The sequence below is a fragment of the Haliotis rubra genome, unplaced genomic scaffold, assembly GCF_003918875.1.
Source record: "Haliotis rubra isolate DU_JTF1 unplaced genomic scaffold, ASM391887v1 Scf1220, whole genome shotgun sequence".
NCBI lineage: Eukaryota > Metazoa > Mollusca > Gastropoda > Lepetellida > Haliotidae > Haliotis > Haliotis rubra.
Window position 1 is genome coordinate 28,873 of NW_025765138.1, and position 27,228 is coordinate 56,100.

At 40.8% G+C, this 27,228-nt stretch overlaps 2 protein-coding genes across 2 annotated transcripts in view; both read right to left on the minus strand.

Moving 5' to 3' along the window:
- Positions 1-7,459: 7,459 nt before the first annotated feature.
- Positions 7,460-27,228, minus strand: part of LOC124265948 (mucin-12-like) — a 189,219-nt gene continuing 169,450 nt past the window's right edge. The window contains exons 2-3 of the mRNA XM_046700769.1: positions 8,974-9,037; positions 7,460-8,672 (exon numbers count right to left, since the gene is read on the minus strand). Coding sequence (XP_046556725.1) covers positions 7,579-8,672; positions 8,974-8,992 — 1,113 coding nt within the window. The 5' untranslated portion in view covers positions 8,993-9,037 and the 3' untranslated portion in view covers positions 7,460-7,578. The remainder of the gene's footprint in view (positions 8,673-8,973; positions 9,038-27,228) is intronic.
- On the minus strand, positions 18,697-20,681 carry LOC124265949. The gene is made up of 2 exons (XM_046700773.1): positions 20,420-20,681; positions 18,697-19,410 (listed from the first exon to the last, which is right to left on the minus strand). Exons 1-2 carry the CDS (start codon positions 20,515-20,517, stop codon positions 18,759-18,761), a joined length of 750 nt encoding a protein of 249 aa, XP_046556729.1. The 5' UTR covers positions 20,518-20,681; the 3' UTR covers positions 18,697-18,758.

Genomic DNA, 27,228 nt, shown 5'->3' on the forward strand with positions numbered 1-27,228 from the left:
AGGTTTTCAATGTTCCGACATATATCGAATGGTACAAGCAACATACATGTATCTGCCAAATTCCATGCATATTGTATGAAAATTGTTGAACTGACATTGAATCTGCGTCTGTGACGGTGTAATTTTGAGTGGAAAATGGCGACAATCATCTTGAATATTCAATACCTCCCTCTCCGTATTTTATTTTTATAGTACAAGAAACATAACTGCCAATTTCATTCATAGTGTATGAAAATTGTGCAATTTACATTGAATATAAGTCTCTGATGGTGTAATTTTGAGTGATAAATGGCTGCCATCTTAAAAAATGGCAGCCATCTTGAAGTTTCAATGCCTCCCTCTCTGTATATTACCTTTATATTACAAGCAACATAACTGCCAAATTTCAAGCATATTGTATCAAAATTGTGGAATTTACATTGAATCTAAGTCTGACATTTTGAGTGGAAAATGGCGGCCATCCTAAATTTCCAAAGCCTCCCTTTCTGTGTATTATCTTTATAGTACAAGCATCATATCTGCTCTAATTCATGCATATTGTATGAAAATTGTGGAATTTACATTGAATCTAAGTCTCTGACGGTGTAATTGTGAGTCGAAATTGGCGGCCATCTTGAAAAATGGTGGCCATCTTGAATTTTCAGTGCCTCCCTATCTGTATCTTATTTTCATAGTATAAGCAACATATCTGCCAATTTTCATGCTTGTAACATGAAAATGCATAATTATACCAGTATCCGCAGGATTAAGCCAGCTGACGGCCAGGCAACAGGTGGATTAAAACAGTAGCCTGCGTCATTCGTTAATCGTTTGGGCACCAATGACGTCATTTCCAAGGGACATAAGCCTCGGTGTGTTACATAGAACTCTCGGCAAATGTTGAAAATATGAATGGATATAACACAAAAATAAATTAGCGATCTGCGCAGTTGGGAACCTATGACATGTGTCAACTGAGCCAGCGAGTCTGACCACCCGATCCAGTTTGTCGCCTCTTACGACAAGACTGGGTTAGTGAAGATCAATTCTAACCCAGACCTTCACAGGTGGCTTAAAGGGCCATATAGCTGAATTATTGTTGAGTGCGACGTGAAACTAAACTCACTCGGCTAAACTAAACTCAGGAATATACAAACGTATCGATACTCCCCTTTAAATCCTATATCCCGCTTAATTGCCAAGAATAATTGTAAAAAACTCAGATTTATTTACTATACCTACTGAAATAGGCGCGGTTACAAATACCCACTATAATGTTTTACAGATTTAAGATGGTATGCAGCAGAGAGGGTTCGGGTGATCCTGGCACAGTCAGGCTGGTAAGGCTCATCATCAGCTCAGGGCCCTTGCCCCCTCTACACGCAGCCCAAACAGCGAATGGAACTTCTCCCTGCAGCCTTCTGCATTACCCAGAGTGTCAGAAGGGCTGTACTCCCGGCGGAGAACCCGGGCACTCTCCTGAACTGCGCCAAGACATCAGGAGGTACCAAACCAAGGGCGCCGAGAATAATGGGGAGCCTGACGACAGTGTTCTTGGGATGAAAGCGAGACATTTCAAAGGCGAGGTCCGCATATTTAGTCTTGCCAATCACACTGGTGTCAAAAGGGACAGAAAATTCAATGATATAAATAAATTCATTGGCTTTATCAAAAAGGACAAGATCAGGTTTGTTGGCAGGAATTCTTCTGAGGCTGTATATGGGCCTATTCCACAGAAGTTTGAAAGCATCATTTTCCATGACGCCCTGGACATGTTCAGGGTCGTACCATGGATAGACCTCGGAGTCAAAGCCACAGGCATGTCGGAGACGGTAGTAAAAGCAGCGAGCCATGCCATCATGTCGTTTAAGATATGCTGTTTGTGCCAAGGGAGGGCATCCACTGACAAGGTGTTGGACAGTCTCTGTGAATTCATTGCAAAGTCGACATTTCATATTGATATTTTCTTTAAGAATCACATTTAGGCGATTGCGAGTGGGAAGTGGCTGGTCCTGAGCAGCAAAAAGGAAGCCCTCAGTTTCACATTTAAGACCAGCAGACTTCATCCAGGCGAAGGAGTCGGTGGGATTGCTATTCTGTTCAACACACTGCATGTACACACGATGCAATGGCTTCTCAGAAAGCTTCTCCACAAAAGACCGACTCTGGGCAGACTTGGTGAACGATTTCACCTGGTTTACTCCCATCACTGTACCGTCCAGCAGTACATCGCCATCAACCTCAAATCTCAGATTCTGTCCAACAACCTTGGCACGCTTAAAATAGCTGTGGAATTCCTTGCTTTCATCATGAGTCTTCACATGCATCACTAGAGGATCATCCGATAAATAAATATGTGCAAAAGTACACAAAACTCTATCATGAAGAGCCTCCACATTAATCAAACCCCGACCTCCAGAATTGATTGGTATGTATAAACGGTTAAGAGAGGAACGAGGGTGGTGGGATCTGTTATCAGACATGATCCTTCTGGTCAGGCGGTCAAGACTCTGGATGTCTTGTTTCGTCCAGTCAACTATTCCAAAGGAATAGGAGAGGACTGGCACAGCAAAAGTGTTGGTGGCTTTGACTTTATTACGAGCATTTAGCTTTGAGCTCCAGATTTTCTTTAAACGAGATTTGTACTCGGCCCGAAGTTCTTCTTGAATCTGGGCATTCTGGAGCTTGTCTCGAACTTGCATTCCAAGATAGGTGCAGGCCTGATCTTCCACAAGATGCTCAATAACTCCTACCCCTTGTAACTTGAGCGATCCATCATTAACTACCTTTCAAATGAAGAGTATTACATTTGTCGAGTCCAAATGTCATGCCAATATCATTAGAAAAGGACTCGACAAGGAGAACCTGTTTTTTCAAATTGGAATCTCCTTTGGCAAGGAGCTCGATGTCATCCATGTAAAGGAGATTAGTAAGAGGTGTTAGGGATCTGTGCTGTGGAGGTCCGGGATGGTAACCCTCCTCTCTGTTGAGCAGAAAGCTCAAAGGATTAAGAGACAAACAAAAAAGCAAAGGACTAAATGAATCCCCCTGGAAAATACCCCTTCTGATGGGAATAGATTCCGAAGTCTGCACCTGTCCTTGCAAGTACATCTCAAGTTGAATCGACCAGCAACTCATGAGAGACTTGAGTAAATCAAGTAGTCGCAAGTTATCATTATTATTATCATTATTGTATTATTTACTTATTTATAGATAGAAGAAGAAAACTCGTTCTACAACTTTTCATCTCTTATGATATTTTCCTTTCTTTATATGCAACCACCATTCTTAAAAATAAACCCTTTAGAGATCGATTTCCCATACCATCAGGCACATCGATCAGGCACCGTAAGAACTCAAATCTATTCTGACGAACTCTTATAGCCTGCAGAGTTCTCATGATCTTGACCCATATGGACAAGCATCACAGTTTAGAATATGTGATCACTGATGGCCCGAATCAGCCAACTTACAGACATGAGGAATTCAAATTTGGTATTCATTTCTATGAAAATCAGCTGCGTTTATTCTACTTTTGCCTTTCTTTCTTTTCTTTCATTATTTTTTGTAGAGTATATTTACTATTCTTTGTTAAGCAGTATATAACTTTTAGAAAATGAACGAAACTTACCCTTTCGAAATAGAATTACACCCCCTTTCCACGACGACAAGAGCACATCGCCTTCTTCCAAGTTCTCATCAGCAACACTCCTGTCGTAAGTGATCGAGATGGCCAGGTTTTGTGCTTTTCTGAAAACATAGCAGAAATTTATGCAATTGGTTTCATGAATTAGTGATTATGTTATTTAGCTTCCCTTCGTGACGGCTGCATTTCATCTCATCTCATTCACTGATGACACGAGAGGGAAGTAATGTCGGTATGGTTACTTGCAACACAAGCATCTGCAGAAATGGTCTTACATACTATTAGCAATTATACAGTTTTGAAGGCAAGGGGCGGTGATTGGGTAACTCGTGTCACAGGCATGTTATTTACAATCCTTACGTAATGTACATTGTGTGCTAACATCATTTATACATTGAATACGTTATACACTTTGTAATGATGCTATCTATATGAATTATGCGTTCTGTTTCAATATGGTAACGCACAGGGCATGTCTTTTCCTGAAAAAGAGGAAATATTATCACCTAAGAAAAGAAGCAAGTTTCACGTGTACTAGATTTGAGAACACTAAAGCTCATGCATGAATAAATCCGAGTGCAAGTAAATTGTCAAAAGTAATATAGGATCATGTGCCCCACTCAGCAAGACTGCTCTGTTCTGACTATGTTTTCAAATATTCAATTCAGAACCGGACGTTGAAGTACCTGATATCGTGGGCAGTGATACCGTCAGTAAGGGGATACACACAGTCAGCCACCTCTTGCCCAAATCTATCTAACCCAAGGTGGGGAAATGATTCTGGGGCTTTAAAGAAAAGGTGGACATGCGGCTACTTCGCTCTTGCCAAACATATTTCTGAATACTAAGGACATGTCGACAATATTCAACTTTAGAGACAGTTTAGAAGTACTTACAATGAGTGATTTACCAAGTAACATGTTTAGCAAATCCAACTGAGCCAGTGGGGAAGTTAGTTTCTATCCTTTAATCCAACTAGTTTTAACAAACAGAGTGTAGAATATACAATTTTGTTTGCTTTATATCTGCTGTCAAGCATATTGTTTCTTGTAGCAACCTGGCCACCGCTTTCCCCGTATGCTGTAAAAACACATAGTTCATGAACGCTCGCGTCTGTATCCCTGTAGTGGTCGGCTGGTAATAAACGGCGAAGACTGCTTGATGTTGTGTCCTGTATTGGCCAAATGACATGAACGAAAACACTACACAAAGCAACATATTTAATGTATATTGTGCCTTTGTATATACCGTATTCACGAGTTTAAGGCGACGATATATAGATCAAAATCTTACCTTAGTTGTTCAAATTCCCGCGTTGCTTCTGATTTTGAATGGATGGATGTGTGGCCAATCAGAGCTAACCTGTAACCTAGTTCACAAACCAGGAGCATTGTATAGTCTGAACATTTGGAATACACAGTTTTGCTATTTTCCTCTTCCATCAGTTCAATGAATTCTTCAAATAAGTCTTCATCAAGATATACGGTTTCTTCGGAAACTCCATAAAATCGTTGAACGAACTCGCAGGTTGCCAGCTTCCGAAGAAAGGTTTCCATAGCCAGTATCACTGTTCCCAAAGTTGAGGGAAGAACTTTTGTCGGCGACTGTGTCTCAGTATAGGAAAGTATTCGCTTGAAATGTCCTCGAATTCTAAAGTCGTCAGGGGTCACAACTACAGACAAGACTTTGAATTCAACCAATGTTTTCTTTATCCATTCGTCCAAGTTTCTTTTCATCTGCAAATTGTAACCGGTTAAATGATCCCCCTGTTTTGCAACAGTGAGTAGGAGAGGTGGTTTGTTGTTTGCAAAAATGCACATGTCACATATCAACTCCGTCTGAACTTTGTGAAATCGTTGAGGATGTCTTGGAAATATACACTGAAAAGACCCTCCAACGTAGATAAATGCTCCCCGTCCGTATGTTTCTTCAAGTACCGACAGAATCTCTGGGTACTCACTTGCCAACATCCTGTGCATACATTTAGGGACGATGACGACTTTATCTGCAACACCAATTTTGTGTTAGTATACTGTGGCTATAGCTTACTCAATTATTATGACTAAGTTAAGATTTGTAAGTACTTGCCGAAGCAGCAGCCTTCCAATCGCACTGAAGCCTTGATAGCCACTACGTTTGTAAATACGAGATCACCCGCAGGTAACCCGAATGTGGTTTCTAAACTATATAGCACTCTTATGATATCACTTCGACTATTGCGACGTATTGGTAGCGTAAGCATAAGACAGCATAGTGTTGAGAAAGGTGAGTGAGTGAGTGAGTTTAGTTTTATGCCACTTTTCTTCAGCGTGACGAGCGAACGTTTGACTAGACTAGGCTAGGTTGTAAACCAATCTAATGCAATATAATGTAGCAAATGTCAGAGCCACTGACATGTCTGATTAAATATAGTTGGACGCATCGTCACCAGCTTGTGTGGACTAAGAGGATATACATTTACTTGTGTCACACTTCAGCAAGCATTTCACAAGTTCAATACTAACGATTTGGGAGTGAATCTTCAATTCAAGTGTCTTAAGAGCATCCTACAGGCATATATGCCCCTCTGTAAAAACGTATAAATAAAAAAATGATATGTTCTAATCACAAGAACCTACTTTCGTAACACAGATGTCAAGGTCAAGCACAGGTATCTAAATGTTGCAACATGATTAAAAATGCATGTTCTGCTCTTTAAACCAAAACAAACTGCTAACAAATGTTGATTTTCTACACAGTGGGATTTTTAAAGATTTATTTTTTTCCAGAGATCGTAATTGCAAAATTTTAATAGTGGCTTAGGTAAAGAACATGGCCATTTATGACAGGCAGACACACAACCTGGCACAAAAGCCACGGGAAGAGTTGATACAGTTCATGTTCGGGTGGACTATGAGGTAAAAGCTGAACCTTTCAAATACATGTTGTAGGAATATGTATACCTGCATAAATGTCCTTCTGAAACAAGCTGCAACTGAATACTGTAGATAGATATCCCTCCATTGGCTTTCCAGTATCTTAAATAGAAACACAAAAACGTGGTGGAACGCATTAAAAGGACAAACATACACGTCCAAACAAACAAAATGTTTAATCAGCATGTTAAGAGCAATACTTTTTCAGTCATTTCCTGTTTTACACCAACAGTTTTGACTACAGTGCGACTACATCCTCCACATTTTCAATATATGCGGTTACCTCCCCTACTGTTTTTCACTTACACCGTGGAAAATACCATCAACTAATCAGGGTCTCCCTCATATGATCGTGACCATTATTCCAAGACTTTCAATAACATTATGGAAATATAACTGAACAAACAACAACATAATGGTATGTGTAGAACAAAACATGAAATACGTGAATTTCCCATACACTTATCCATAAAGCACTATTCGCCCACTGACTGGCTAGAATAATGTAAAACATATTTATAAAGTTGAAGACCCTGTACATTTCAGTAGGCCCCAGTCGAAACCGAGATTGCTAACCTGACGATGATATTGTTAACTGATCCTGCAAAAAACATGTATGAATTCTACTGGGCGTACCTCCAAGGGACTGACGTGCGATTGTCTTACATGCTTTGCCATTGTTTTCAGAACCTGAAACCGATATAGGAGACACCTACTTAAAATATCATAATTGTTTGACGTTATATTAACGTTATGCTACATAACTAGTACTAATGTTCTTGTTTTTCATATCTCTTGTTCTATTTTGAATTATATTTTGTTGTCTGTGAATATATGACCAAACACATATAGGACAGGTTTTATACTTTAAACATACATGTAAAATATATTTTAACAAAAGGCAATGCTTACCCCCCTGAAACACGAGAAGAATGCAATGCAGTGCCCTCTATGACCTTAAACCTTTGGTCAGAGAAAGATGAAGGATGCGAAAATGAAGATTCATCACTGTCGTAGACAGACATGGTGTTCAAAATGTTACTGCTTGTTATCAACTATACTGAACGACTGTATTCTCTCCAACCATTCACAATGTTCCATTCTACATATGTTTCCCTTTTCTTCAATGGTGTAGGTTTCAGGGCCTTTTTTATTATAGAATACAATGCCTGCAGCATACCCGACTGCAATTTCTAAAATTTTGAAATTGTGAGGACAAGCCTGTTTCTGCAAAGGAGAGTTATACAGTGCAACCTCAATGAGAGTGGTGGGGACAGACGTGAGAGCACCGTCTGGTCGTTGATAGGATGCGTCACATTCTAGTTTATCATCCAAAGACGTCTTTAACTCGTCAACGTTCCAGTTGCAAGGAAAACCGTTTGGATTTATTTCCCTTGAGTCGTAAGTTCCCCCTCCATTTCTTTCGTTAATTCCCACGAAGAAAGAACCCCCACCTTCAAGTTTTGACATGGAACATAAATTTTCCCTGAATCTCAGATCAGTCCAAATGTAATCAACAAACGAGGAAATGTTATGAAATGTTCGATCTTTCTTCGTGAAAACACTTTTAAGTTCAATGTGTCTGTTTTCATGGAGTCGTTTCTCAAAGTTGTGGATTCCTCTTAGCGTTGGTTCTGTTGCTGTCGTGATCACCTTTCTGGACAAGAGAGAGATGAAACCAATGGTCGACGCATTTTCAATCATACAATCCGATGCGACCTTCGTGTAAAAATGTACTGTACACACAGACCGTGCTTTGTTTACAGTGAGGAGAAGAACAGGGGTACTCTCGAAACCAGGAAAAACATCCCACAACCACTGACGTCTGTAAACATCCGTGAACAGTTGTCCGTCAGGGATTAGATTCTTCAGGCAAGCGTCTGTAAAGTTGTCGAAGTGCCCAAGATACCTATCTTCTGTGTCTTGACCTTGCAGATGAACGAGGATCTCACCGCCTGAGGTATTTCTTAATGCTGATACTTTCTTCTCAATTTCTTTCAACTTTCTCTTTTTAATCTCGTTATGTTTAAGTTTAGAAGAAAATAGGTTGACATCCAAGTGTATCAAGAAGACATAAGTTCCCTTGTAATTAGAGGAGAAGGCTGTTGCTACCTCTTCACAGTCACAGCAACCTGTAAGGAACGAAGATGAAACAACAAACGGTTTACATGTCCACAGAATGTGGGAGAAAATGTGTATTTATCCGTGAAAACATTATCTAAGCATCTATGCGATATATGCACCATTTACAGTAATAGGAACAATCACTTTACAACAGAAGGGATCCAAGTAGATGCCATATTTCCACTTATGTTTCGTTCATTTGTTTGCATCATGACAACATACACATTTATTTTCTTGAGTTACACTCAGTCATGAGATAAGACATATTAACATGATTGTGTATGATTAGACAATACAGATGATACTTACTATCAATCCATCCTGCCATACTCTGCCATCTTTTCGAAGTATTTAGCCATCACTGTAAGACATCCTGAAACAATCATATTCTTAATGAGTCAGATTTAGCTAAATCCCACAGTCACTTCCATTGCTGTTGAATTGAGTTTTATGTCGTATCGGCAATATTTCAGCCATATAGCACGACACCAAGTCTACATACAGATTACAAGTCAGATTTTTTAAAAATACATATTTATTCAGAAAAAGTACCAAATTTTAAAAGCAAGCAGTCAGTCATTCACATGACATAGCTACAATTTATGTACAGGCCAACTACCCTCAAGTACTTAATAATGAGACACCCTTGAAGAGCAACAGCCTCGGGATAGGTGCTGGGTAACGCTAATAGTTCTTCTTCCACCAAGTGAACCTGGGGTCAAATAGGTCCACAGCACCCCATAGCTGGTCGCAAGAGGCGACCAAATTGTACAACCCGTTTGCCGTGGGTTGCGTCCCCGTGTCGGCAGAGAAAGGGAGTCTGGTAGTTATAGTTCAATAATCCAACACACCACTTCGACCCTAACTTTGCCTACACGGGTGGTAGAATAGGCCCGATTCTACTAATCGGCTGGTCATGCCTTGTCCTGTGCACTGAATGTTTCCAAAAACTTTGGTACTACAAAACACTTTGGGACATGCTCAAAATGTTAACTTGAACGGCCATAACCCAATATGTGGGAGTACAGAAAAAAGCAACAAGGGATAGGTTCTTGAAGATTTTCTCTTAAATATTGATCTATGCATCTATGTGGTCCATGATGACCTTTGCTCAAGTGACCACTTCCCTGCAATTCTTACTCCTATCAATCCCGTGGATGAACCGTATTCAACAGGGTGGAATGTCACTCAGGCCAATTAGCCATTGTCCCAAACCCTCTGCTCTGGAAAAATCAAACCTGAAAATAGTCAGGAATGTTCCTGATCCCATGGAACTATTTTCAGACGTCTTAAATGCTATTGGAGACGAAACCATTCCTAAGTCACCTCCAAACCCGTACATAGGGAAACCATGGTTTGAAACAAACTGCAAACAAGCTAGACAAAATAGGAAGAAGGCGGAAAAATATTTCCGACAACGCCCTACTGTGCATAACTGAATGCTGTTAAAATGACAAAAGCCAGGGCAAGATGTAACTTGAAACAAACTAAACGCCAGTCGTCAGGAAACATGTGTCGAAAATCAACTCTCGCACACCTATGTCGAAAGTATGGAACATAATTCTAAAGACTTAAGGCAACGGATCAAAATCTGGTGTTCGCCATCTCAAAGATGGTTGCTCTCTTGTAACAAATAAAGTTGAAATTGCAAAGAAACGTGATGAACCTCTCTGCATCATCAAATTATAACCCTCTGCTCCAGAAATACCAAACCCAACACAAAAGGAAATCAGTCAATTTTAACTCTGATAATTTTGAGAATTACAATAAAACTTTTTCTCTCCATGAATTACGTACTGCCCTGGCGCAGGCTCACGACACTGCAGCAGGAGCGTATGATATTCATTATCAGCTTTTAAAACACCTCCCTGATAAAGGTTTTGAAACACTACTCAATATATTTGATGATATTTGGACAACCGGAAACTTTCCTCTTTCTTGGCACAATACCATTATCTTCCCTATACCAAAGCCTGGTCGGGATCATACTGATCCCTCCAACTACCGTCCTATATCTCCAACTAGCTGTGTTTGTAAAACCATGGAGCGCATGGTCAACAATCGATTAGTCTGGTACTTGGAGACCAATAACCTCCTTAGTGACCTCCAATGTGGTTTCCGAAAAAAACGAAGTACCATTGACCATCTGGTGCGTCTGGAATCATTTATCAAAAATTCCATTGTCAACCAACAACATACTGTATCTATCTTTTTTGACTTAGAAGAAGCATATGATTTAACCTGGAAGCATGGTATCTTCAAATATTTACATGAATTTCGATTGAGGGGCAAGACTACCTCAGTTCATATCTCAGTTTTTAAGCATCAGACACTTTCAAGTACGGGAGGGTTCCACATTGTCTGATTATTTCCACCAAGACCAGGGTGTTCCTCAAGGCAGCGTCCTGTGTGTCACACTTGTTGGCATCAAAATTAACAGCCTCACTAACGTCTTGAACAGTTGTGTTGCTGAGTCCCTTTTCATGGATTTCAGTATTTCATGTCCTGGTACATACATGCACCCAATATAATGGCAGCTACAACCTGCCTTAACAAAATCCAAAAATGGGCCAATGAAAATGGCTTGAAGTTTTGAAAATCTAAAACAAATTGTATTCACTTTTGTCGTAAATTAATACAACACAAGGATCCAGACCTATCTTTTCATTGGGAGTTGATACTAAAATGCTTTTTATGCACATTGATTGGCTTAGATTTAATGTTTTAGACGTTACTGAAGATCATATTTTCTTCAACTATCTAATAAATAAAAAACAATATACGAAATTTCAAGGACACACAAACAATTCAAACAGTAGAATAGTTTGAATTTACTTTTTAGGTATTATTATGTTGCCCATGTTTCATATAATGAAAGCCAAAACCTCTGTTGGTTACCCAGCCACGTTGGCATTTCTGGAAATACAATGGCCGATCTTGCTGCCAAGCACAAATCTGTGACACCACTTATTATTCCATACTCTGATTATAAGGCTGTCATCAGATCTTATATCCGTGATCTAATGCAGGAGAAGTGGTAGTACAAGGCAGGTATCAATAAATTACATGAAATAAAACCCTATACTGGTTACACCTACTTTGGTCGTCAGTCCAGATTTGAGGAGGTCATCATACGACGATCTCGTATTGGCCACACAATATATACTCATGAGTATCTACTGAAAGGTGAGGATCCTCCGTTTTGCATCCCTTGTGATGAAAGAATCACGGTCAAGCATGTCTTGCTTGACTGTGTTGGATATTCTATCACAAGGGATAACTATTTCAAATCACGAACTATCTTTTTAATAATGTTAGTTCTCATTTAATTATTGCATTTTTAAAAGAATAAGATTTGTTAAATGATTAGTAAATAGATAAGTGTTATTTTAAACGTGGTATTATAAATAAGCAACTGCAGTTGTTAGTGGCTGTATCCTCGAAGGGGGTTAAAGTATCGTAAAAGTATTGTCCTCCTGAGAGGGTACGTAAGTCCCAAAACTTTCAAAGTTAAATTTAAGCTTTTTACATTTCTAAAACGTAGTATATTTGCTCCTGTAAAATTCTGCTAACCGTTTCCTACAATCGCAAGCGGCTGAAGGGATGGTGTAAATCCAACTAAGGTCCATGCAGGTAGCAAACGTACTGTAAGTCCCCATGGACCCTGGTATGGTGATCTACCTTAAGTTGTTGGCGATGAATAGCCTGTTTTTATATTGTATCGTCCTCTATAGTTAAAGTATTTTAGATTTAATTACTAGTTTTAAGTATGTATCTGTGATAGCCTAGTTGGTTTTACTGTCCGTTGTCGACAGCTATTTAAATTGATGACCTTGTTTTCATCGCTATATGGCTGTATTATTGCCGATGCGTTTTAAAATTTTAACTCACTCACTCACTCATATAATGAATCGTAAACACAAATAATTATACATCCAAGTTTGAATAGATTAGACAAAAATAAAGCTAGTAATTTAAAGCTTACTGAATTGTAAATGTATATTTTTCATAATCTAAAGTAGATAATGTTACCTAATCGAATAATAGTGACAACACGCGCCTTTGCATCGACACATAATATATATATGTCAGTGTTATTACAACACTGAAATCTGTTACTACGTTTGTTTCAAAACACAGTTGGTAATTCAAACAATCCTTAGACATGGACAGAAGTAATTTCATGTAAACATGTAAGTTATTACATGTAAACATATAAGTTATTACATGTAAACCATACAAAGGTATTTCAAGCATTTTTGTTCAAGCTGTTGAAAGTTTCACGTTGATTTGAATAGTTTTCTATGCGATTTACATGAGCATTGTGTATGTCAAAACTATTGTATTTCATCTCTGTATTTATCTGATCCGGTGTAATTATCACGTGTAACAGCTCTTTCAGATTTCTCGCATCATAATTTCATCCCTTGCAGTCGAAAAGTCCACACAGTCAAGCAGTATATGCTTAATGTTGAACACTTCATCGCAGGAGACACACATGGGAGGTCCATCCCCATCCGTTTTCACCAGATAGTCGTGAGTAAACCGACTGTGGCCAATACGACATCGTCCTAAAACTACCTCATCACGTCTTGACAGGCAATGTAAGTGGTTATAACCAATTGTTGGCTTCAATTCATAAAGTTTATTTCTTCCTGTTTTGGTGTCCCACCTTTTGTGCTCGAGTTCCTTTTGATAGTGGGTTTGAAATCATTGTACGGGATCAGCAGTGGAGATAAGTGCTTGTCAAGAGCTGCTTTAGCTGCAGCATCGGCTTTTGTATTACCTGCTATGCCGACGTGACCCGGCAACCAGCAGAGGACGATGTCACACTGGCCAGTAGAATGATCGTTGTAAAGTTCTAAAATGTCTATGATGATAGGGTGACTTGAAGTAACATTTTGATGTGTTTGAAGGCAAGATAATGCGTCTGTAAAAACGATGAAGGTTTTGGAATGTTTCTGTTTTTTAATATAGGTCAAAATTGTGAAGATAGCTTTGGCCTCAGCACTGAAAATGTTGTCGGGAATTCTGGAAGAGACAGTTTTGGATCCAATGACTGAGGCCCTGGCAACCTGGCCATCACATGGAACGCATGATCAATAATCGATTAGTTTGGAACTTGGAAACCAATAACCTATTAACTGATATACAATGTGGTTTCCGTAAAAACAGAAGTACAATTGATCATTTAGTGCGTTTGGAATCTTTTGTTAAAAATGCCATAATTAATAAACAACATGCAGTGTCGATCTTTTTCCATCTAGAAAAAGCATACGATACTACGTGGAAATATGGTATTTTGAGAGATTTACATGATTTTGGATTACGGGGCCGTTTGCCTCAATTTATATCCAAGTTTTTAAATGATAGACAATTTCAAGTCCGAGTGGGCTCGACCCTGTCTGACCATTATAATCAGGATCAGGGTGTCCCTCAAGGCAGTATTTTGTCTGTCACACTGTTTAGCATTAAGATAAACAGTTTATCCAAGGTTTTAAATGATTCAATAGATGGATCACTTTTGTGGATGATTTTAATATTTCTTGTCGCGGTAAAATATGCATACTATTGAACGGCAACTGCAGTTGTGTTTAAACAAGATAGATAAATGGTGTCTCGAAAATGGCTTTAAATTTTCTAAATCCAAAACTAATTGTATACATTTCTGCCATAAATACAAACCGCATAAAGACCCTGAACTATTTCTAAATGGCACACCCATCAAAGTTATGAAAGAGGCCAAGTTCTTGGGTATTATTTTTGACTCACACTTCACGTTTCTACCACATATTAAAGCACTTAAAACTAAATGCCTGAAGGCACTTGACTTGTTGAAAGTCGTTTCCAATTCTAAGTGGGGAGGGGATCAAGCTACCCTCATACATCTATATCGATCACTGGTACGTTCCAAACTTGATTATGCTTCCATCGTTTATGGTGGAGCCTGCAAAAGCAACCTTAAACTACTTGATTCTGTCCACCATCAAGGCCTTAGACTTTGTCTTGGGTCTTTTAGAACCTCTCCTATTGATAGTCTCTATGTTGAGGCTGATGAGCCATCCCTTACCCAACGTCGTATCAAACTATCTTTACAGTATATAACAAAACTCTATTCTAACGAGTCTAATCCTGCATTTAACTGTGTCTTTAATCCCCTCTATGAGGATTTATACAACAAAAAACCTTCTCTTGTTCCGCCTCTTGGGCACAGAATTCAACCATTCCTTTCTGCTGCCGGCATTGAGCTGGAGAATATATCTCCTTCTCGTCTTCTTTCTTCTCCTCCTTGGCAATTGGTGAGGCCAGACGTTGACTTAACATTAACCACATTTAAAAAATCAGAAATTAATGATTTACAGTATAAACAAGAATTTAGTCAATTAAGAAATAAATATAATACATATAAATCCTTATATACAGATGGATCCAAGGATGGTGGCGCGGTTGCTTGTGCCACTGTCATTGGGTCCAAAACAATATCTTCCAGACTACCCAATGACAGTTCAATTTTCACAGCAGAAGCCAACGCAATACTAACAGCTCTTAAATATATTAATAAACACCGTAAATATAAACAATATATCATCTTTTCAGATTCTCTTTCGTGTCTTCAGGCTATAAAAAATATTTCTTGCAAACATCCACTTTTATTAGAAATTATTGAATTGTAAAATGAGCTTGCTACTGGCCAATGCGACATCGTATTTTGTTGGTTACCCAGCCATGTTGGCATTTCTGGGAACACGATGGCTGATATTGCTGCTAAGGCAGCACTCAACAAATCTGTGACACCATTTCTTCTCCCATACTCTGATTACAAAGCTTGCATTAGATCTTACATCCGTGATCTGATGCAGAAGAAGTGGGACACTCAAGTAGGTATTAATAAACTACAGGAAATAAAACCGTATATTGGTTACACTCACTTGGGTTGTCAGTCCAGATTTGAAGAGGTCATTATGCGACGATGTCGCATTGGCCATACAAGGTATACTCACAACTACTTGTTGAAAGGTGAAGATCCTCCGTTTTGTATCCCTTGTGATGAGAAAGTCACAGTCAAGCATCTCCTGCTTGACTGTGTCGAATTCTCCATCATAAGGGATAAATATTTTAATGTTAAAACTGTTAAGGATCTTTTTAACACTGTTCATGTTCATTTAATTCTTGTTTTTTTAAAAGAAATTGATTTGATCACTGATTTTTGATAAATATGCTCTGTACGTAGATGTATTTTAATGATTGGTAGTTTAGATTGTTAACTTAGATTGTTAGTGGCTGTGCCCTAAAGGGGGTTGACGTAGCGTAAAATTATTGTCCTCCTGAGAGGGTACTTAAGTCCCAAAACATTTCAAGTAAATTTCAGTCTACCAGGTTTTTAATCGTAGTATTTTTGTCATTTTAATGTATGGCTAAATCTCAGTATAAACGACACAGGCTGAAGGGATGGTGTAAATCCAGCTAGGGTCCATGCAGGTAGCAAAAGTAATGTAAGCCCCCATGGGCCTTAGTGTGGTGATCTACCTTCAGTTGTTGGCGATCTATAGCCAATTTTTACATTGTATTGTCTTCTTTAATTGGAATATTTTAGCTTTGTTCGCTAGTTTTATATTGATATCTGTGATTATCTAGTATTTTTACTGTCATTCGTGGGCAGGTTTTTATAATAACTATATATATTCTATTACAATGTCAAATGTTCTCGTCACGATATGGCTGAAATATTGCCGATGTGACGTTAAATAATAACTCACTCACTCACTCCGGCACACACGTTGCACTACTGTGCCGCTATGCCACGTTGTTTGTAAACTTCCCAGCCACACGTGGCACTACTGTGACACTATGCCACGTTGGCAGGAGGTAACATTGTGCCGTACGGTACGATAAATAATTCCTCTCTAACGAGCCCTCTCCCCTGGCCAATCTCTCAAGTAGTACAAGTTCGGCTCGTCGGCTTTCATGTCCACTTTATCTATGTTGTAAGTTTTGACTGACCATATAGGATCGGTGGCTCGTTTCCGAGTGTCACCCTCATGTTCCCCGGGCTGGTATAGATACCTCACTAGGGCCTTATCTGGTATCTGTTTCTCTTTCCCACGCAATGGAGCAGCCGACTCTTCCACTATTGATTTTAGTTTGATAGTGTCTGCCGGCTTCTTACCAGTTAGCCGAGTGGCTTCATGGTTGATGGCCGACAGCACCTGAGGTAACCGCGCTACCCATTCAGTCGATTGCTTCCCCGGGGTGGATAACCCTTGCATACTGATGCCAGAATAAGCGCTCAGCCAAAGTCCTATTGAATCTTTCAACTATGGCTTGGCTGCGATGGGCTCCGGCCATGCCACGCCTGACCTTGGTATCGTGTTTTTCCAGCAGGTGTGACACGACACCCATGAACTCCCCGCCCGGGGTCAACTTGCAGCTCTGTTGGCCACGTCAGCGGACTGCGTTTGTATATGCGTTCGAATCCGCGGGCTACCTTGGCCAAGTCTTTCGTGGTCAAGGGTTCGGCTTCCTTGTAGCGACTGGCCACGTTCACGATGGTTAAGGAATACTTGTACCTCTTGTCGTGGGGTAGGAATAGGACGTCGGCCTGGTGAACGTTATTGGGTATGTTAATGCCGAACTTCCTTTTAGGCACGTAGCATGGTGCCGGTAAATAGATCTGCCACAGGGCTTGTTTTTCAAGCCACGCTTTGGCCTCCTCCTGGGGTACTCGCGCCATTTTGGCCAGCTTATGTACAGCGCTAGCTCCTTTCCAGTACCCACGCGGGCTGTAGTAAATAGCCTCACACTTTCTCTGGTTCGGTGACATCCCGATATATACACCTATGGTCTTGGTTCAATTTTCTCATGCCCATACGTGTACGTGTTGATCCCATCAATAGCTATCCAACGTTTAGTGTCCATCGGCGACAGCGATGTCTTGTTTATAGTCAGTCCGTATATCCTATGCCCATCACTTCTAAGCGTGTTCATTTTATGCCTGAAGGTACGGGTCTTGAACAGGGCTTCCATGAATCTGGCGTGTTTGATGTGTTGTTTCACCACGTACTTCTTAACACCTTTCGCCTTCCGGATCTCACCATTGTCAGCCTTCAGGATGGAGTACATCTTAGGCCTCAAACCTATGTACTCGGCTATGGACGTGCCAGCACACTCGTCCTTCATCTTACCTAGGACCTTTTTATTTACCGTGCTGTGTATGGCATGGTCCTTGGGGTAGTCGCTGGTGTCGTACAAATCGAGGCGTTTTTTCATGTCTTCGTACACATCCTCGGTTCGAATCTCCATCAGCAGTGAATCCGTTTCAGCGTACAGCACTTCACACCTGTCGTCGTACTGTTTCTTCAGCTCGTTGTAGTAAAAGTCGTACATCAGGTGTTTGGATAAATCGAGGATGCTCATCTCCACGTAAACAGGCCGGTTGAATTTTATGTGGCTTTTCTTCATGTGTAGGGCAACCAGGTCGTCGGTGATTATCTTGCTACGGTTGAATGCCGGACTGGCTATCAGTCTCCTGAGCTTGTCTTCCTCATTCGACCGAACCAGCTTCACGGTCACGCGTTTCCTCAGGTTCTCAATCGTCTTACCAAACACCGAGTTGTTCATGGGCTTGTAGAGGTTTTTCTCAAAGTCACTGGTGGCAAGCTTTCGGAGGTCTGTGTTCATTCTGATGTATGGCTCCATCCAGGGGCTCTGGTTGAACACGAGCACCCAGCCTCATACCCAACGACAGGAACAGCTGTAGGTTGTGATAGTGAACGATGTACTTGGTCTTATTCATTAAGTTGGGCACGAGTTTTTCAACGTCTGTCACCTGCCCACCTAACAAGTTATGTTGGTACTCAGACATCCAGTCTGGGTTAACCCTCATACGTTCGGGGGCCAGGGGGTAGCTGTTGTGTGATGGGTGTAATGCCTTTAGTGTTTCCCCCAGGATTATGAAAGGGCAGGGTAGACTCAGATAAAAAAGAGCACTTTAAAATTCAAAAGGTCATTCAGAAAACAAAAAAGGCAAAACAATTAAGGGTTCAGTAATTTACTTTGGCTGACATCATTTGATGCAAGTTCATAAAATTATTCGTTCATATTCTCCTTATCTTTCGTGCCAAGAACTTGGCCACACACTTCCTCAAGTCAATGTCAGTAGAAGACTTAGCATTCATGCTGACCATAAGTAGCTTGGTGCAGTTATTTACTTTCAGCCTGTTCCTATGGTCTGTCACAATGAGTTTCACCCTGGAGAAGACTCTCTCAACCTCTGATGCAGAAAGGATCACAGTAGCATGGATACTCAGGAGCTTCACATTGTTTGGGTAGAGGTCTCCCAGTTGGGGCTTGAGGCTTCTTAGAGTCTTCAGGATGGTGGATGGTGAACAGGTGTCAGCTTCCTCAGCAAAGAGTTCCTTGACCTGGTGCATGTGTGAGTTCTCATGCAAAGTAATTTTGTCCAGTCTCACGGTTTGACATCCGACTAGTGTCCAAACCATGGATCCATTTCGTCCTTTCATATTCCACTTAGTGCAAACAGAACAAAACATCATGCAGCTTGTTTCACCTTCCTCGTTTGCATCCTCAACGTATTTTAGCCAGGGGCGACCTTGTTTCCACTTGGTATCGAAGACAAGCTTGTGACCTGCATCTTTCTTCTTCTGAATTGTTTGAGGAGCTGGGTCACTGGATGACAACCGCTTGTCAATGTCATAGCTTACAAGTTCGGAATCTTCTACATCGGGCCTGAAATACACATAAAAGTCAGTTTTATTTCCAGACAAAATTTATTGTATTTTGTAAATTGGTAATAAGAAAACATCCTTTGAATATTAAGAAAATAAGAATAGTAAAAATACCTAATGAAAGTACTTTTTCACACACAGAAAAAAACATTTCAGTTGAGGATAAATCAGTTTAAAATATCAGTTAAATATACACAAAAGTTTGGAACAAGTATTTTTAATTTTGAAAATCTTTAAGACTAGATATGGAGACAGGTAAAAATTGACTTTGTTTATTGCAGACACCTTATCCACCACAAAATCTACGAACTTCAAATTAAGTATATATAGAAAAATTAATTTAGTATTTCTACCGATATTTTAGAATATGAAAAACTACATGTATGCAGTGCAAAAAATAAACTTAGATACGTTCAGAAATAGACATGTCTGATGTGGCTTCGATTCCTGCATCTATTTCGTATGGATTCGGTAATTCGTACATTTACAAAGAGTAAATAAAATTTCAACAGATATACCCAGCGCAAATATTAACTATAGCAAACGAGAGGGTTTTGTGTATATCTAGAAAATTGAAATGAAAAATACGTGCTTCCGAAAGATTTCTTTCAGAGCGAGGTCGACTGAACAAGTAGAAATCAAAAGTAAAAAAAAACATATTAGAATCTATTCACAATCGTAATATAAGAGAGGATAATAATCACCCGTGTGTTTTAAATACTTGAGACAAGCATTGAAAAGGAAAAGAAAACACTTCGGAATAATCTGAAGTGATCATGTCCGATATGGCTTCCCTTTGTTTCAATCGTTTTTATTTTCTCCTCACAAAAAGACTAAAATAAGATATGGACGTAAAGTATTTACAGCAAAGATTCTTAAACATAACAGAGACAGAATGGACATGTTTAATTAGCTATAAAGAGATCACATGAACCTAGATTATTGCTGGAAATGTTTTCTAATTTTGCCGCTATTGGTTCAAAATGGCGGAAGTCATTGTCAAGTCGTACCTGTTTTGCGCGAAGAAATCCAGGAGTCGATGACAGTTCCTTGCTTCAGCCTTCACAGTTTCTTCTCTTTTCCTCTTTGTTAATTCTTTGGTTGGCATTGTGAATCAGAATGAAAATGAACAAAGCCGAAATCGCCATGGCTTAAATAGGTAGTTTTATTGCACAACAAAAACATACGGGAAGGGAGCTAACTCCTGCCTTTGTTAAAATCCGGAAAATATTGGATTTTTCAAAGGGCAGATAATACGGCGATTCAAAATGGCAAAGCGCTAAATGAAACGGGCAGGGTGCTAAATAAAAAAGGCAGGGTGCTAAATAAAAAGGGCAGGGCGCTGCGCCCTGACAAATATGCCTGGGGGAAACACTAGCCTTGGGGTATTCCAAGTCAACCTCGAAGATATAACCTTTGTTAGAATCGTCCGCGATGCTCATAACATCGACCTCATGCGATGCTCATTCGAATCCCCCTGTGGGTAGATACTGGCTCATGGCCCAGCCGTACAGGTTGTTGGCATCGAGTTAGAGAATATGATTGGTTGGCTTGCTCGGTTCGTAGCCCTTCATGTATTGATTATTTGCTTTCACGTATCGTTTGGTTGCCATTCTCAATGAATGGGTGCATGTCGTAATCGGTGAGCAATTCCAACTTAACTCCAGTCTTTTTAAGCAAGGCATCCCACGACAGACCTGGGATGGTATAATACCATGCGGTGTCAAGTTTATACTGCTTGAAACACGTCCGCCTAAACGTCTCAAACACATCTGCTAACAGCAATACATCTGTGCTCAAGTATAGGTCGTGATAGTCACCCAGATTCTTACAGCCCAGTTTATTCCATACGTTAATCGCGTACGAGTAATCGTCTTGGGATATTACCGGTCGGTCAGATTGCTGTAAAATTCTCTGATCGGTGGTAGTCTGGTCTCGGCGAACTTGGCCAAGCCATCCATGTACTCATAGGGGTACACACCCTTCCTTATCAGCAGGGGTCGTGTCTCGGCATCAGTGTTTCGATCGGTGATGGGGAAGGTATCGTTGGCCTTGACCAGACTGTCGAGTGACGACAGTAGGAACTGAACCAAGTCGATGAACCTCAGGCCATTCAAGCTGAAGGAGATGTATCTCTCCATGTTGTTGGGGATGCACGTCAGGTTGCCATCGACTTTCGCTATGGCCTGCATGATTAAGTGAGAGTCGTACCCTCTCAAAATGTGGAAGACCACGGGAATGTTTATTGTCTTGGGGTTGATTCTGAGCTTGAGGTTGCACGCGCTGTAAGTGGCGCCTCTATACTTACCCGGTGACGTGGCAGTGATCTCTCACCGAATCACCGTTCAGTGGTGAGTCACACACGTGACAATTAGTGCTACAGGCGTGAGCTAGCTGGTCGGCTTTGGTCATACGCATGGGAGCGACTGTATACAGTGCATTCCTGATAGTTTTTTCTTCCTCCTGCAAACACTTTAGAAACTTTTCAGCCCTGTCTAGACCCCTGTACACTACGGGAGCTTTCGTTTCCCCATCACACTGGACGACCAAGTATCCAAACCCACAGGCCTCATGCTCCAATGTTTTCTGTGTGGTTGGGGTACCCCCGGCAACCTCAATGGTTTGACCAAGGCTTCAAAGTCGGTGTAGATGATAAAGGCACTGACATTTGGTTCTTGTGGTTGTCGAATTTTAGGATATTGTCACCTTCCTTAGGCATGTCGACTCGTATGGCCGTCTGCCCCATACCTTGGCAATCTTCCCGGTGGGATTCTAATAAATCAGCTCGGCTGAAACCGTGCAGTCATCGCACACAAAAGTGTTTTTTCCCAACGTGTTTCGACTGGTCGTGCAACAACCGACTGAGATGTTTTATCCACGTGTAGTGATACTTTTCACCTCGTTGGATTATGAATATATTGATAACGTGGCGACCCTCCTCGCCCAACACTGGGCTGATCCTGTGCACGATCGTTTTGTTGCCTTTGTGCCCTAAGACATTATACAATAGATTATTCTGTTTTTCTACTTTAGTGATCTGGGATATGGGGGTTGGTTCATCTCTACCATCCCAGTTGAGCCCATCGTCTTGGGGATAGCTAGAAAGCCTGTCCGAATTAGTGTCAGCTGGAAACAAGGCTGACCTGGTAGCTACCCTCAGGCAATCGTCTCCTCTATTCTTGACGTTGACCATGGCCTGTTTTTTCTTATAGTAGGGGGGCAAGTCTAGGTATGACCCGCCTCTGAACGGCACGTAGTTAGCTATGTCTAGATAAACATTATCGATTTTATCAACAACCTACCCGGACCCCATGTGTTTGTAGCGTTCTAAGTATTCTCGTATCTGCTGAAAACTGGTATCGATTGATACGTCCCGGCTCAGAGACGTAGCGTAGTCATCAGCCCAGTCTCCAGTATGGGAGCCCACATGCTATCAAGTAAACCGGGAGTGCAAGACGTGACATTGCAGTTGGTGTCTGAATTCGCTTGCGTGGTCAACGTCCTGGCGAGCCTACCGGAGAACGCCACTCTGATCATCAAAGTATACCTAGGGGAACCATCGCGGGATGAAGTCGAAATCGTGAAGGGGATCAAACTCGGGTGGGCGAAACGACACCAGTATCACGTTTGCACCGTTTACGTGCGGGTGGGTGTCGACTCCAAAACCAGTCTGCAGGGAGTCACAGTGATCGTGGAAGACACGATATCACTAACCAAGATCTTCCTACCCGACAACATACACTTCATGGGAGTGAAGTGCACCCCTGAACTATTATCAGAAAAACAGTTGGAAATTATCTCGTAATAGCATTATAGCAATGACCAGTCATCACCCCAACGCCACACTTAACGACCTAGGGGACACGGAGGGATTCGATCAGCCTGGCGAGGAAAACACCTCGTACATCCTGTGCTTTAAAGACGGTGTGTACATACGGCAGTCCCTGGCAGATGTCCTTAGAGAGCCGAAATGGTTGATCAACATAATCCTCACCTCACCTTACATCTCTTTACATGAAGAGGGGCATATCGCCGAAATTAAGAACGACGGCTTCACCCTCACGTCTTTCATACCGAGTCATGGAGGGGTGCAAGCTTACCCAATGAACGCCTACCCAGGCAACCTGTTCATAGCACCCATGGAGACAGAGTTGAAGTCCGATTCCGAATTATTTATGAAATCAGGCTCCACACTCATCATAGAAGTCCTGCTAAGGGGTATTACTGCTAGTGGGCCAAGCCTGCGCCTTTTACCTGGGGTGACAGTATAATGGGCTGGCGTATCACCCCCTCGTACGTTGCCGTATCGTCATACAATTGGGGGACCAAGGGAGATTACTGGCCCCCTTGATATAACCGCCGGGGATTGGTATAGCCTAAAAGTCCCCTATTATCGTTTCCAGTATCTTCGTACACCCGACACTAAACCTTATAAGCCTCAAGTACGTTGGCCGACTATTAACAAAAGCCCAATTAAAAAATATCTTATAAGATGGGGATAAGAACAGGATGGGGCTATACCCAGTCATGGAGGAAGTCCCGAAGCCACTGGAAACCGTAGACGGGTTCCGCTTGAGACAGTTATGCGACATAAAACGCCAACTAGAACAAGACCGCGACACACAGGCAGCATTGTATAAGAAGCACCATAGAGCTTCCAATGTCGTGGATGGGGTTGATACCGCCCTTATGGCTGCCAGTATGGGGTAAGGGGCAGTAGGTTGTGGGGTTGTTGGCCACCATCATAGGTGCACCCGTAGTGCTAGGCATCGAAATAACAGCTGGGGTGTCAGGGTTGGCCGGATTGGTGTTTAAGTTTGTGTCACGAAGGCTGCATTGTAAAGCGTTGAAACACGATGAGATCAGGATTCTGGCTGAGGCAAAGCTGAACACGGTAAGTGAGCGTATTTCTACGGCACTCACTGACAGTAAGATCTCAGAGGAGGAATCTCGTTCAATCCTCTCTGAACTCGATAAGTAACGTAAGATGAAACAAGAAATCCGGCTCAAGTCTCGTAAGTCTGCTATCGGCGAAGACGAGAAGAAAAAGTACATAGAACAAGGGGTGCAAAACATTAAACTGTTTCACACGTCATAGCGGTACAGTAGTGCCACGTGTGGGCCGGAAGTTAACCGGGGACTCAAAAGTAGTAGATACAATGGTGGCGAGATCCAAGGGCCTGACAAAAGCTTTATTTGTGAAATAAGGCCTTGCAGAGGCTTTTGTTGGACTTGAACAAGGACTATCATTATATATACTACTAAAACTAAAGATCAATCAAACATTAGGGCCATATAGATTACCAATTCTTATAACTAGAGTGAATATACATGTACAATTAATGACGGCCTTCTTTTGGAAACTCTTCTTTTGGAGTGAGTGAGTGAGTTAATATTTAAAGTCACATCGGCAATATTTCAGCCATATAGTGACGTCTTCTTTTGGAAATAGAGGGTGAAACCATACAGTTCTTATCAAGGAAAAAGAGAAATAGTGAAACACTAGAAAAGGACTTGCGATCAGAAATTCAATCTGTTCAAGAAAAAATTGATGAGACCTCAGACATAGAATTAAGAGAAAAACTGTCTAAAGATGTTTTAACAATTAACCAAAACTTTGTTGATATAAGTAAAGAAGTGAGTGAGTTTAGTTTTACGCCACACTCAGCAATATTACAGCTATATATAAGGCCTGGACCAGACAATCCAGTGATCAACAGCATGAGCATCGATCTACGTAAATGAGATACAATGACATGCGTCAACCAAGTCAACGAGGATGACCACCCGACCCAATTCAGTTTGTTGTATATACTATTACGAGTGTCTCAAAATGTATTGCTTTCACTAACTGTTTATATGATAAATTTACAAACATTTGGTGGTCATCACGTACTTTAAATTTGCTTTGGATATAGTCCAATTTTAACATTATTGAATATAAGCAAAGACTGCAGATCATAGCTGTATAGATTCTGTTGTTAGTTTCTTTATATGAATACATTTTGTTTTGTACATGAAGGTTTTAAAAGCATGCAATTGTAAACCTTTTTGTTGAACATATGTGACATGTGATCTGTACATTGAGAAAATGTGCAAAAAAAATAGTCAAAACGGCAGTCACGCGAATGAGTGAGCCCCTCTCAGGTAGTCTCAGAGGACCGTATTGCATACACGTTACGTTCTCTACTGATTAAGATGAAATGACCCAGTTTTGCTGTAATGATGTTTTTAATCATCAATACCAAAACTCAAGCATTTTACATCATTATGATCATATTAAGCTAGCAGGTACGACCTATTTGTGAGGTTATTACGTGAGGTTGCTCCGGGTCCCTAAATTGAGTCCTGAGTGGGACCACCACCTAATCACGTTGAACACCTCTTACAACAATCATGAGGTTATTATTTGAGGTTGCACTGGCTGCAATAAATATTATATCCTTAAATCAAGTCCTGAATGGGATGAAACGACTTGCATCAAAGAAATCAGAGAGACACACAACCGAATCGCCATGGAAACCTCTTACAACACCCATGAGGTGATTATTTGAGGTTGCACTTGGTGCAATAAGTGATATAAGTTCTTTCATTGAGGTAGGAATTAGAATGAAATTTCTTTATCCTAGCGCCAGAAGATACAACAAAAAGAAGTAATGCTATGAGTATGAGGACGCTCTGATAAGTATTAAAGGGAGGGAAATTTGAATTGAAGGTCTACGTGATGAGTTCCATAAAACATCTAAAGAAGTACATAAATTGACAGCCGAGAGGGAAAGAGAGGGGAACAAAACTTAGTTTGCTTTCAATTCCGAAGCTCTGGAAAACTTAAAACAATTACGTTTTGCTGTAAGACTTATTACGCCTTGGAATTGATTAGTCAAGAAGTTTCCAGCTTCCGGACAAGAAACAAGCATATCAAGATAGCTGATTCCTCAGAGGTGGGCTGGGAAACATTGCGCAATTACGTGGCTCATGAATTCTGACGACCACAAGAGAATCAACCGAGAGGAAAGCAAAGCTATTAAACAAATCAAGACAAGGTCATCTCGTTCCGCACGATTGCACCCCCTACAAGGCGATCCAGCGTCCTTCCTCGACAGTCACTCAAGTTTCAACAGATTCTCATGCTGGTGATCAGTTTAGTAATTTTCGTGGCCGAGGTCAAAGGTCAGGAGCGTGCTTCATGTGTGGCGACTTCAACCATTGGAGACGTCAGTGTCCCTTGCTCAACAACACCCGCAACAACGTGGGAAGCTTGACAGAGAGTAGAATACCTTCCAAGGAAGCAGAACCTGGAGTTGAGTATACATTACGTGATGACACTGTAAACGTTGTTGAACCTAGCCTTACAAATGACTTTTATGAATATGAACAAGATGGGATAGATATAATTGTGAAGAGTCGACTGAAAAATCATGTTTCGTTTTGGAAAGAAATATGTGTTGTTGATTTGTTCTAGACATTATTGAAAACGGATACAAAATACCATTTTACTCTACCCCAAAAAGAATGAATATAAGGAACAATAGATCTGCTAAGGAGAATTCTGACTTTGTGTCATCAGCTGTTTAAGATTTGTTGCGCAGAGGGTGGATTGTTCAGTGTTCAGATAAGCCTTACGTTGTTAATACTTTATCTGTAACTATACAACATTCTGGTAAGAAGCGTCTTATTTTAGACTTCTTTAGAGTGAATCTTTGGAAGGCCTCAGTTAAGTATGAGGACTGGGGGAACTGCATTGTTTCACACAGAAAAGAATGATTGGCTAGTGAAATTCGACATCCATTCTGCATATCAGCGAATGAACATACGCAGT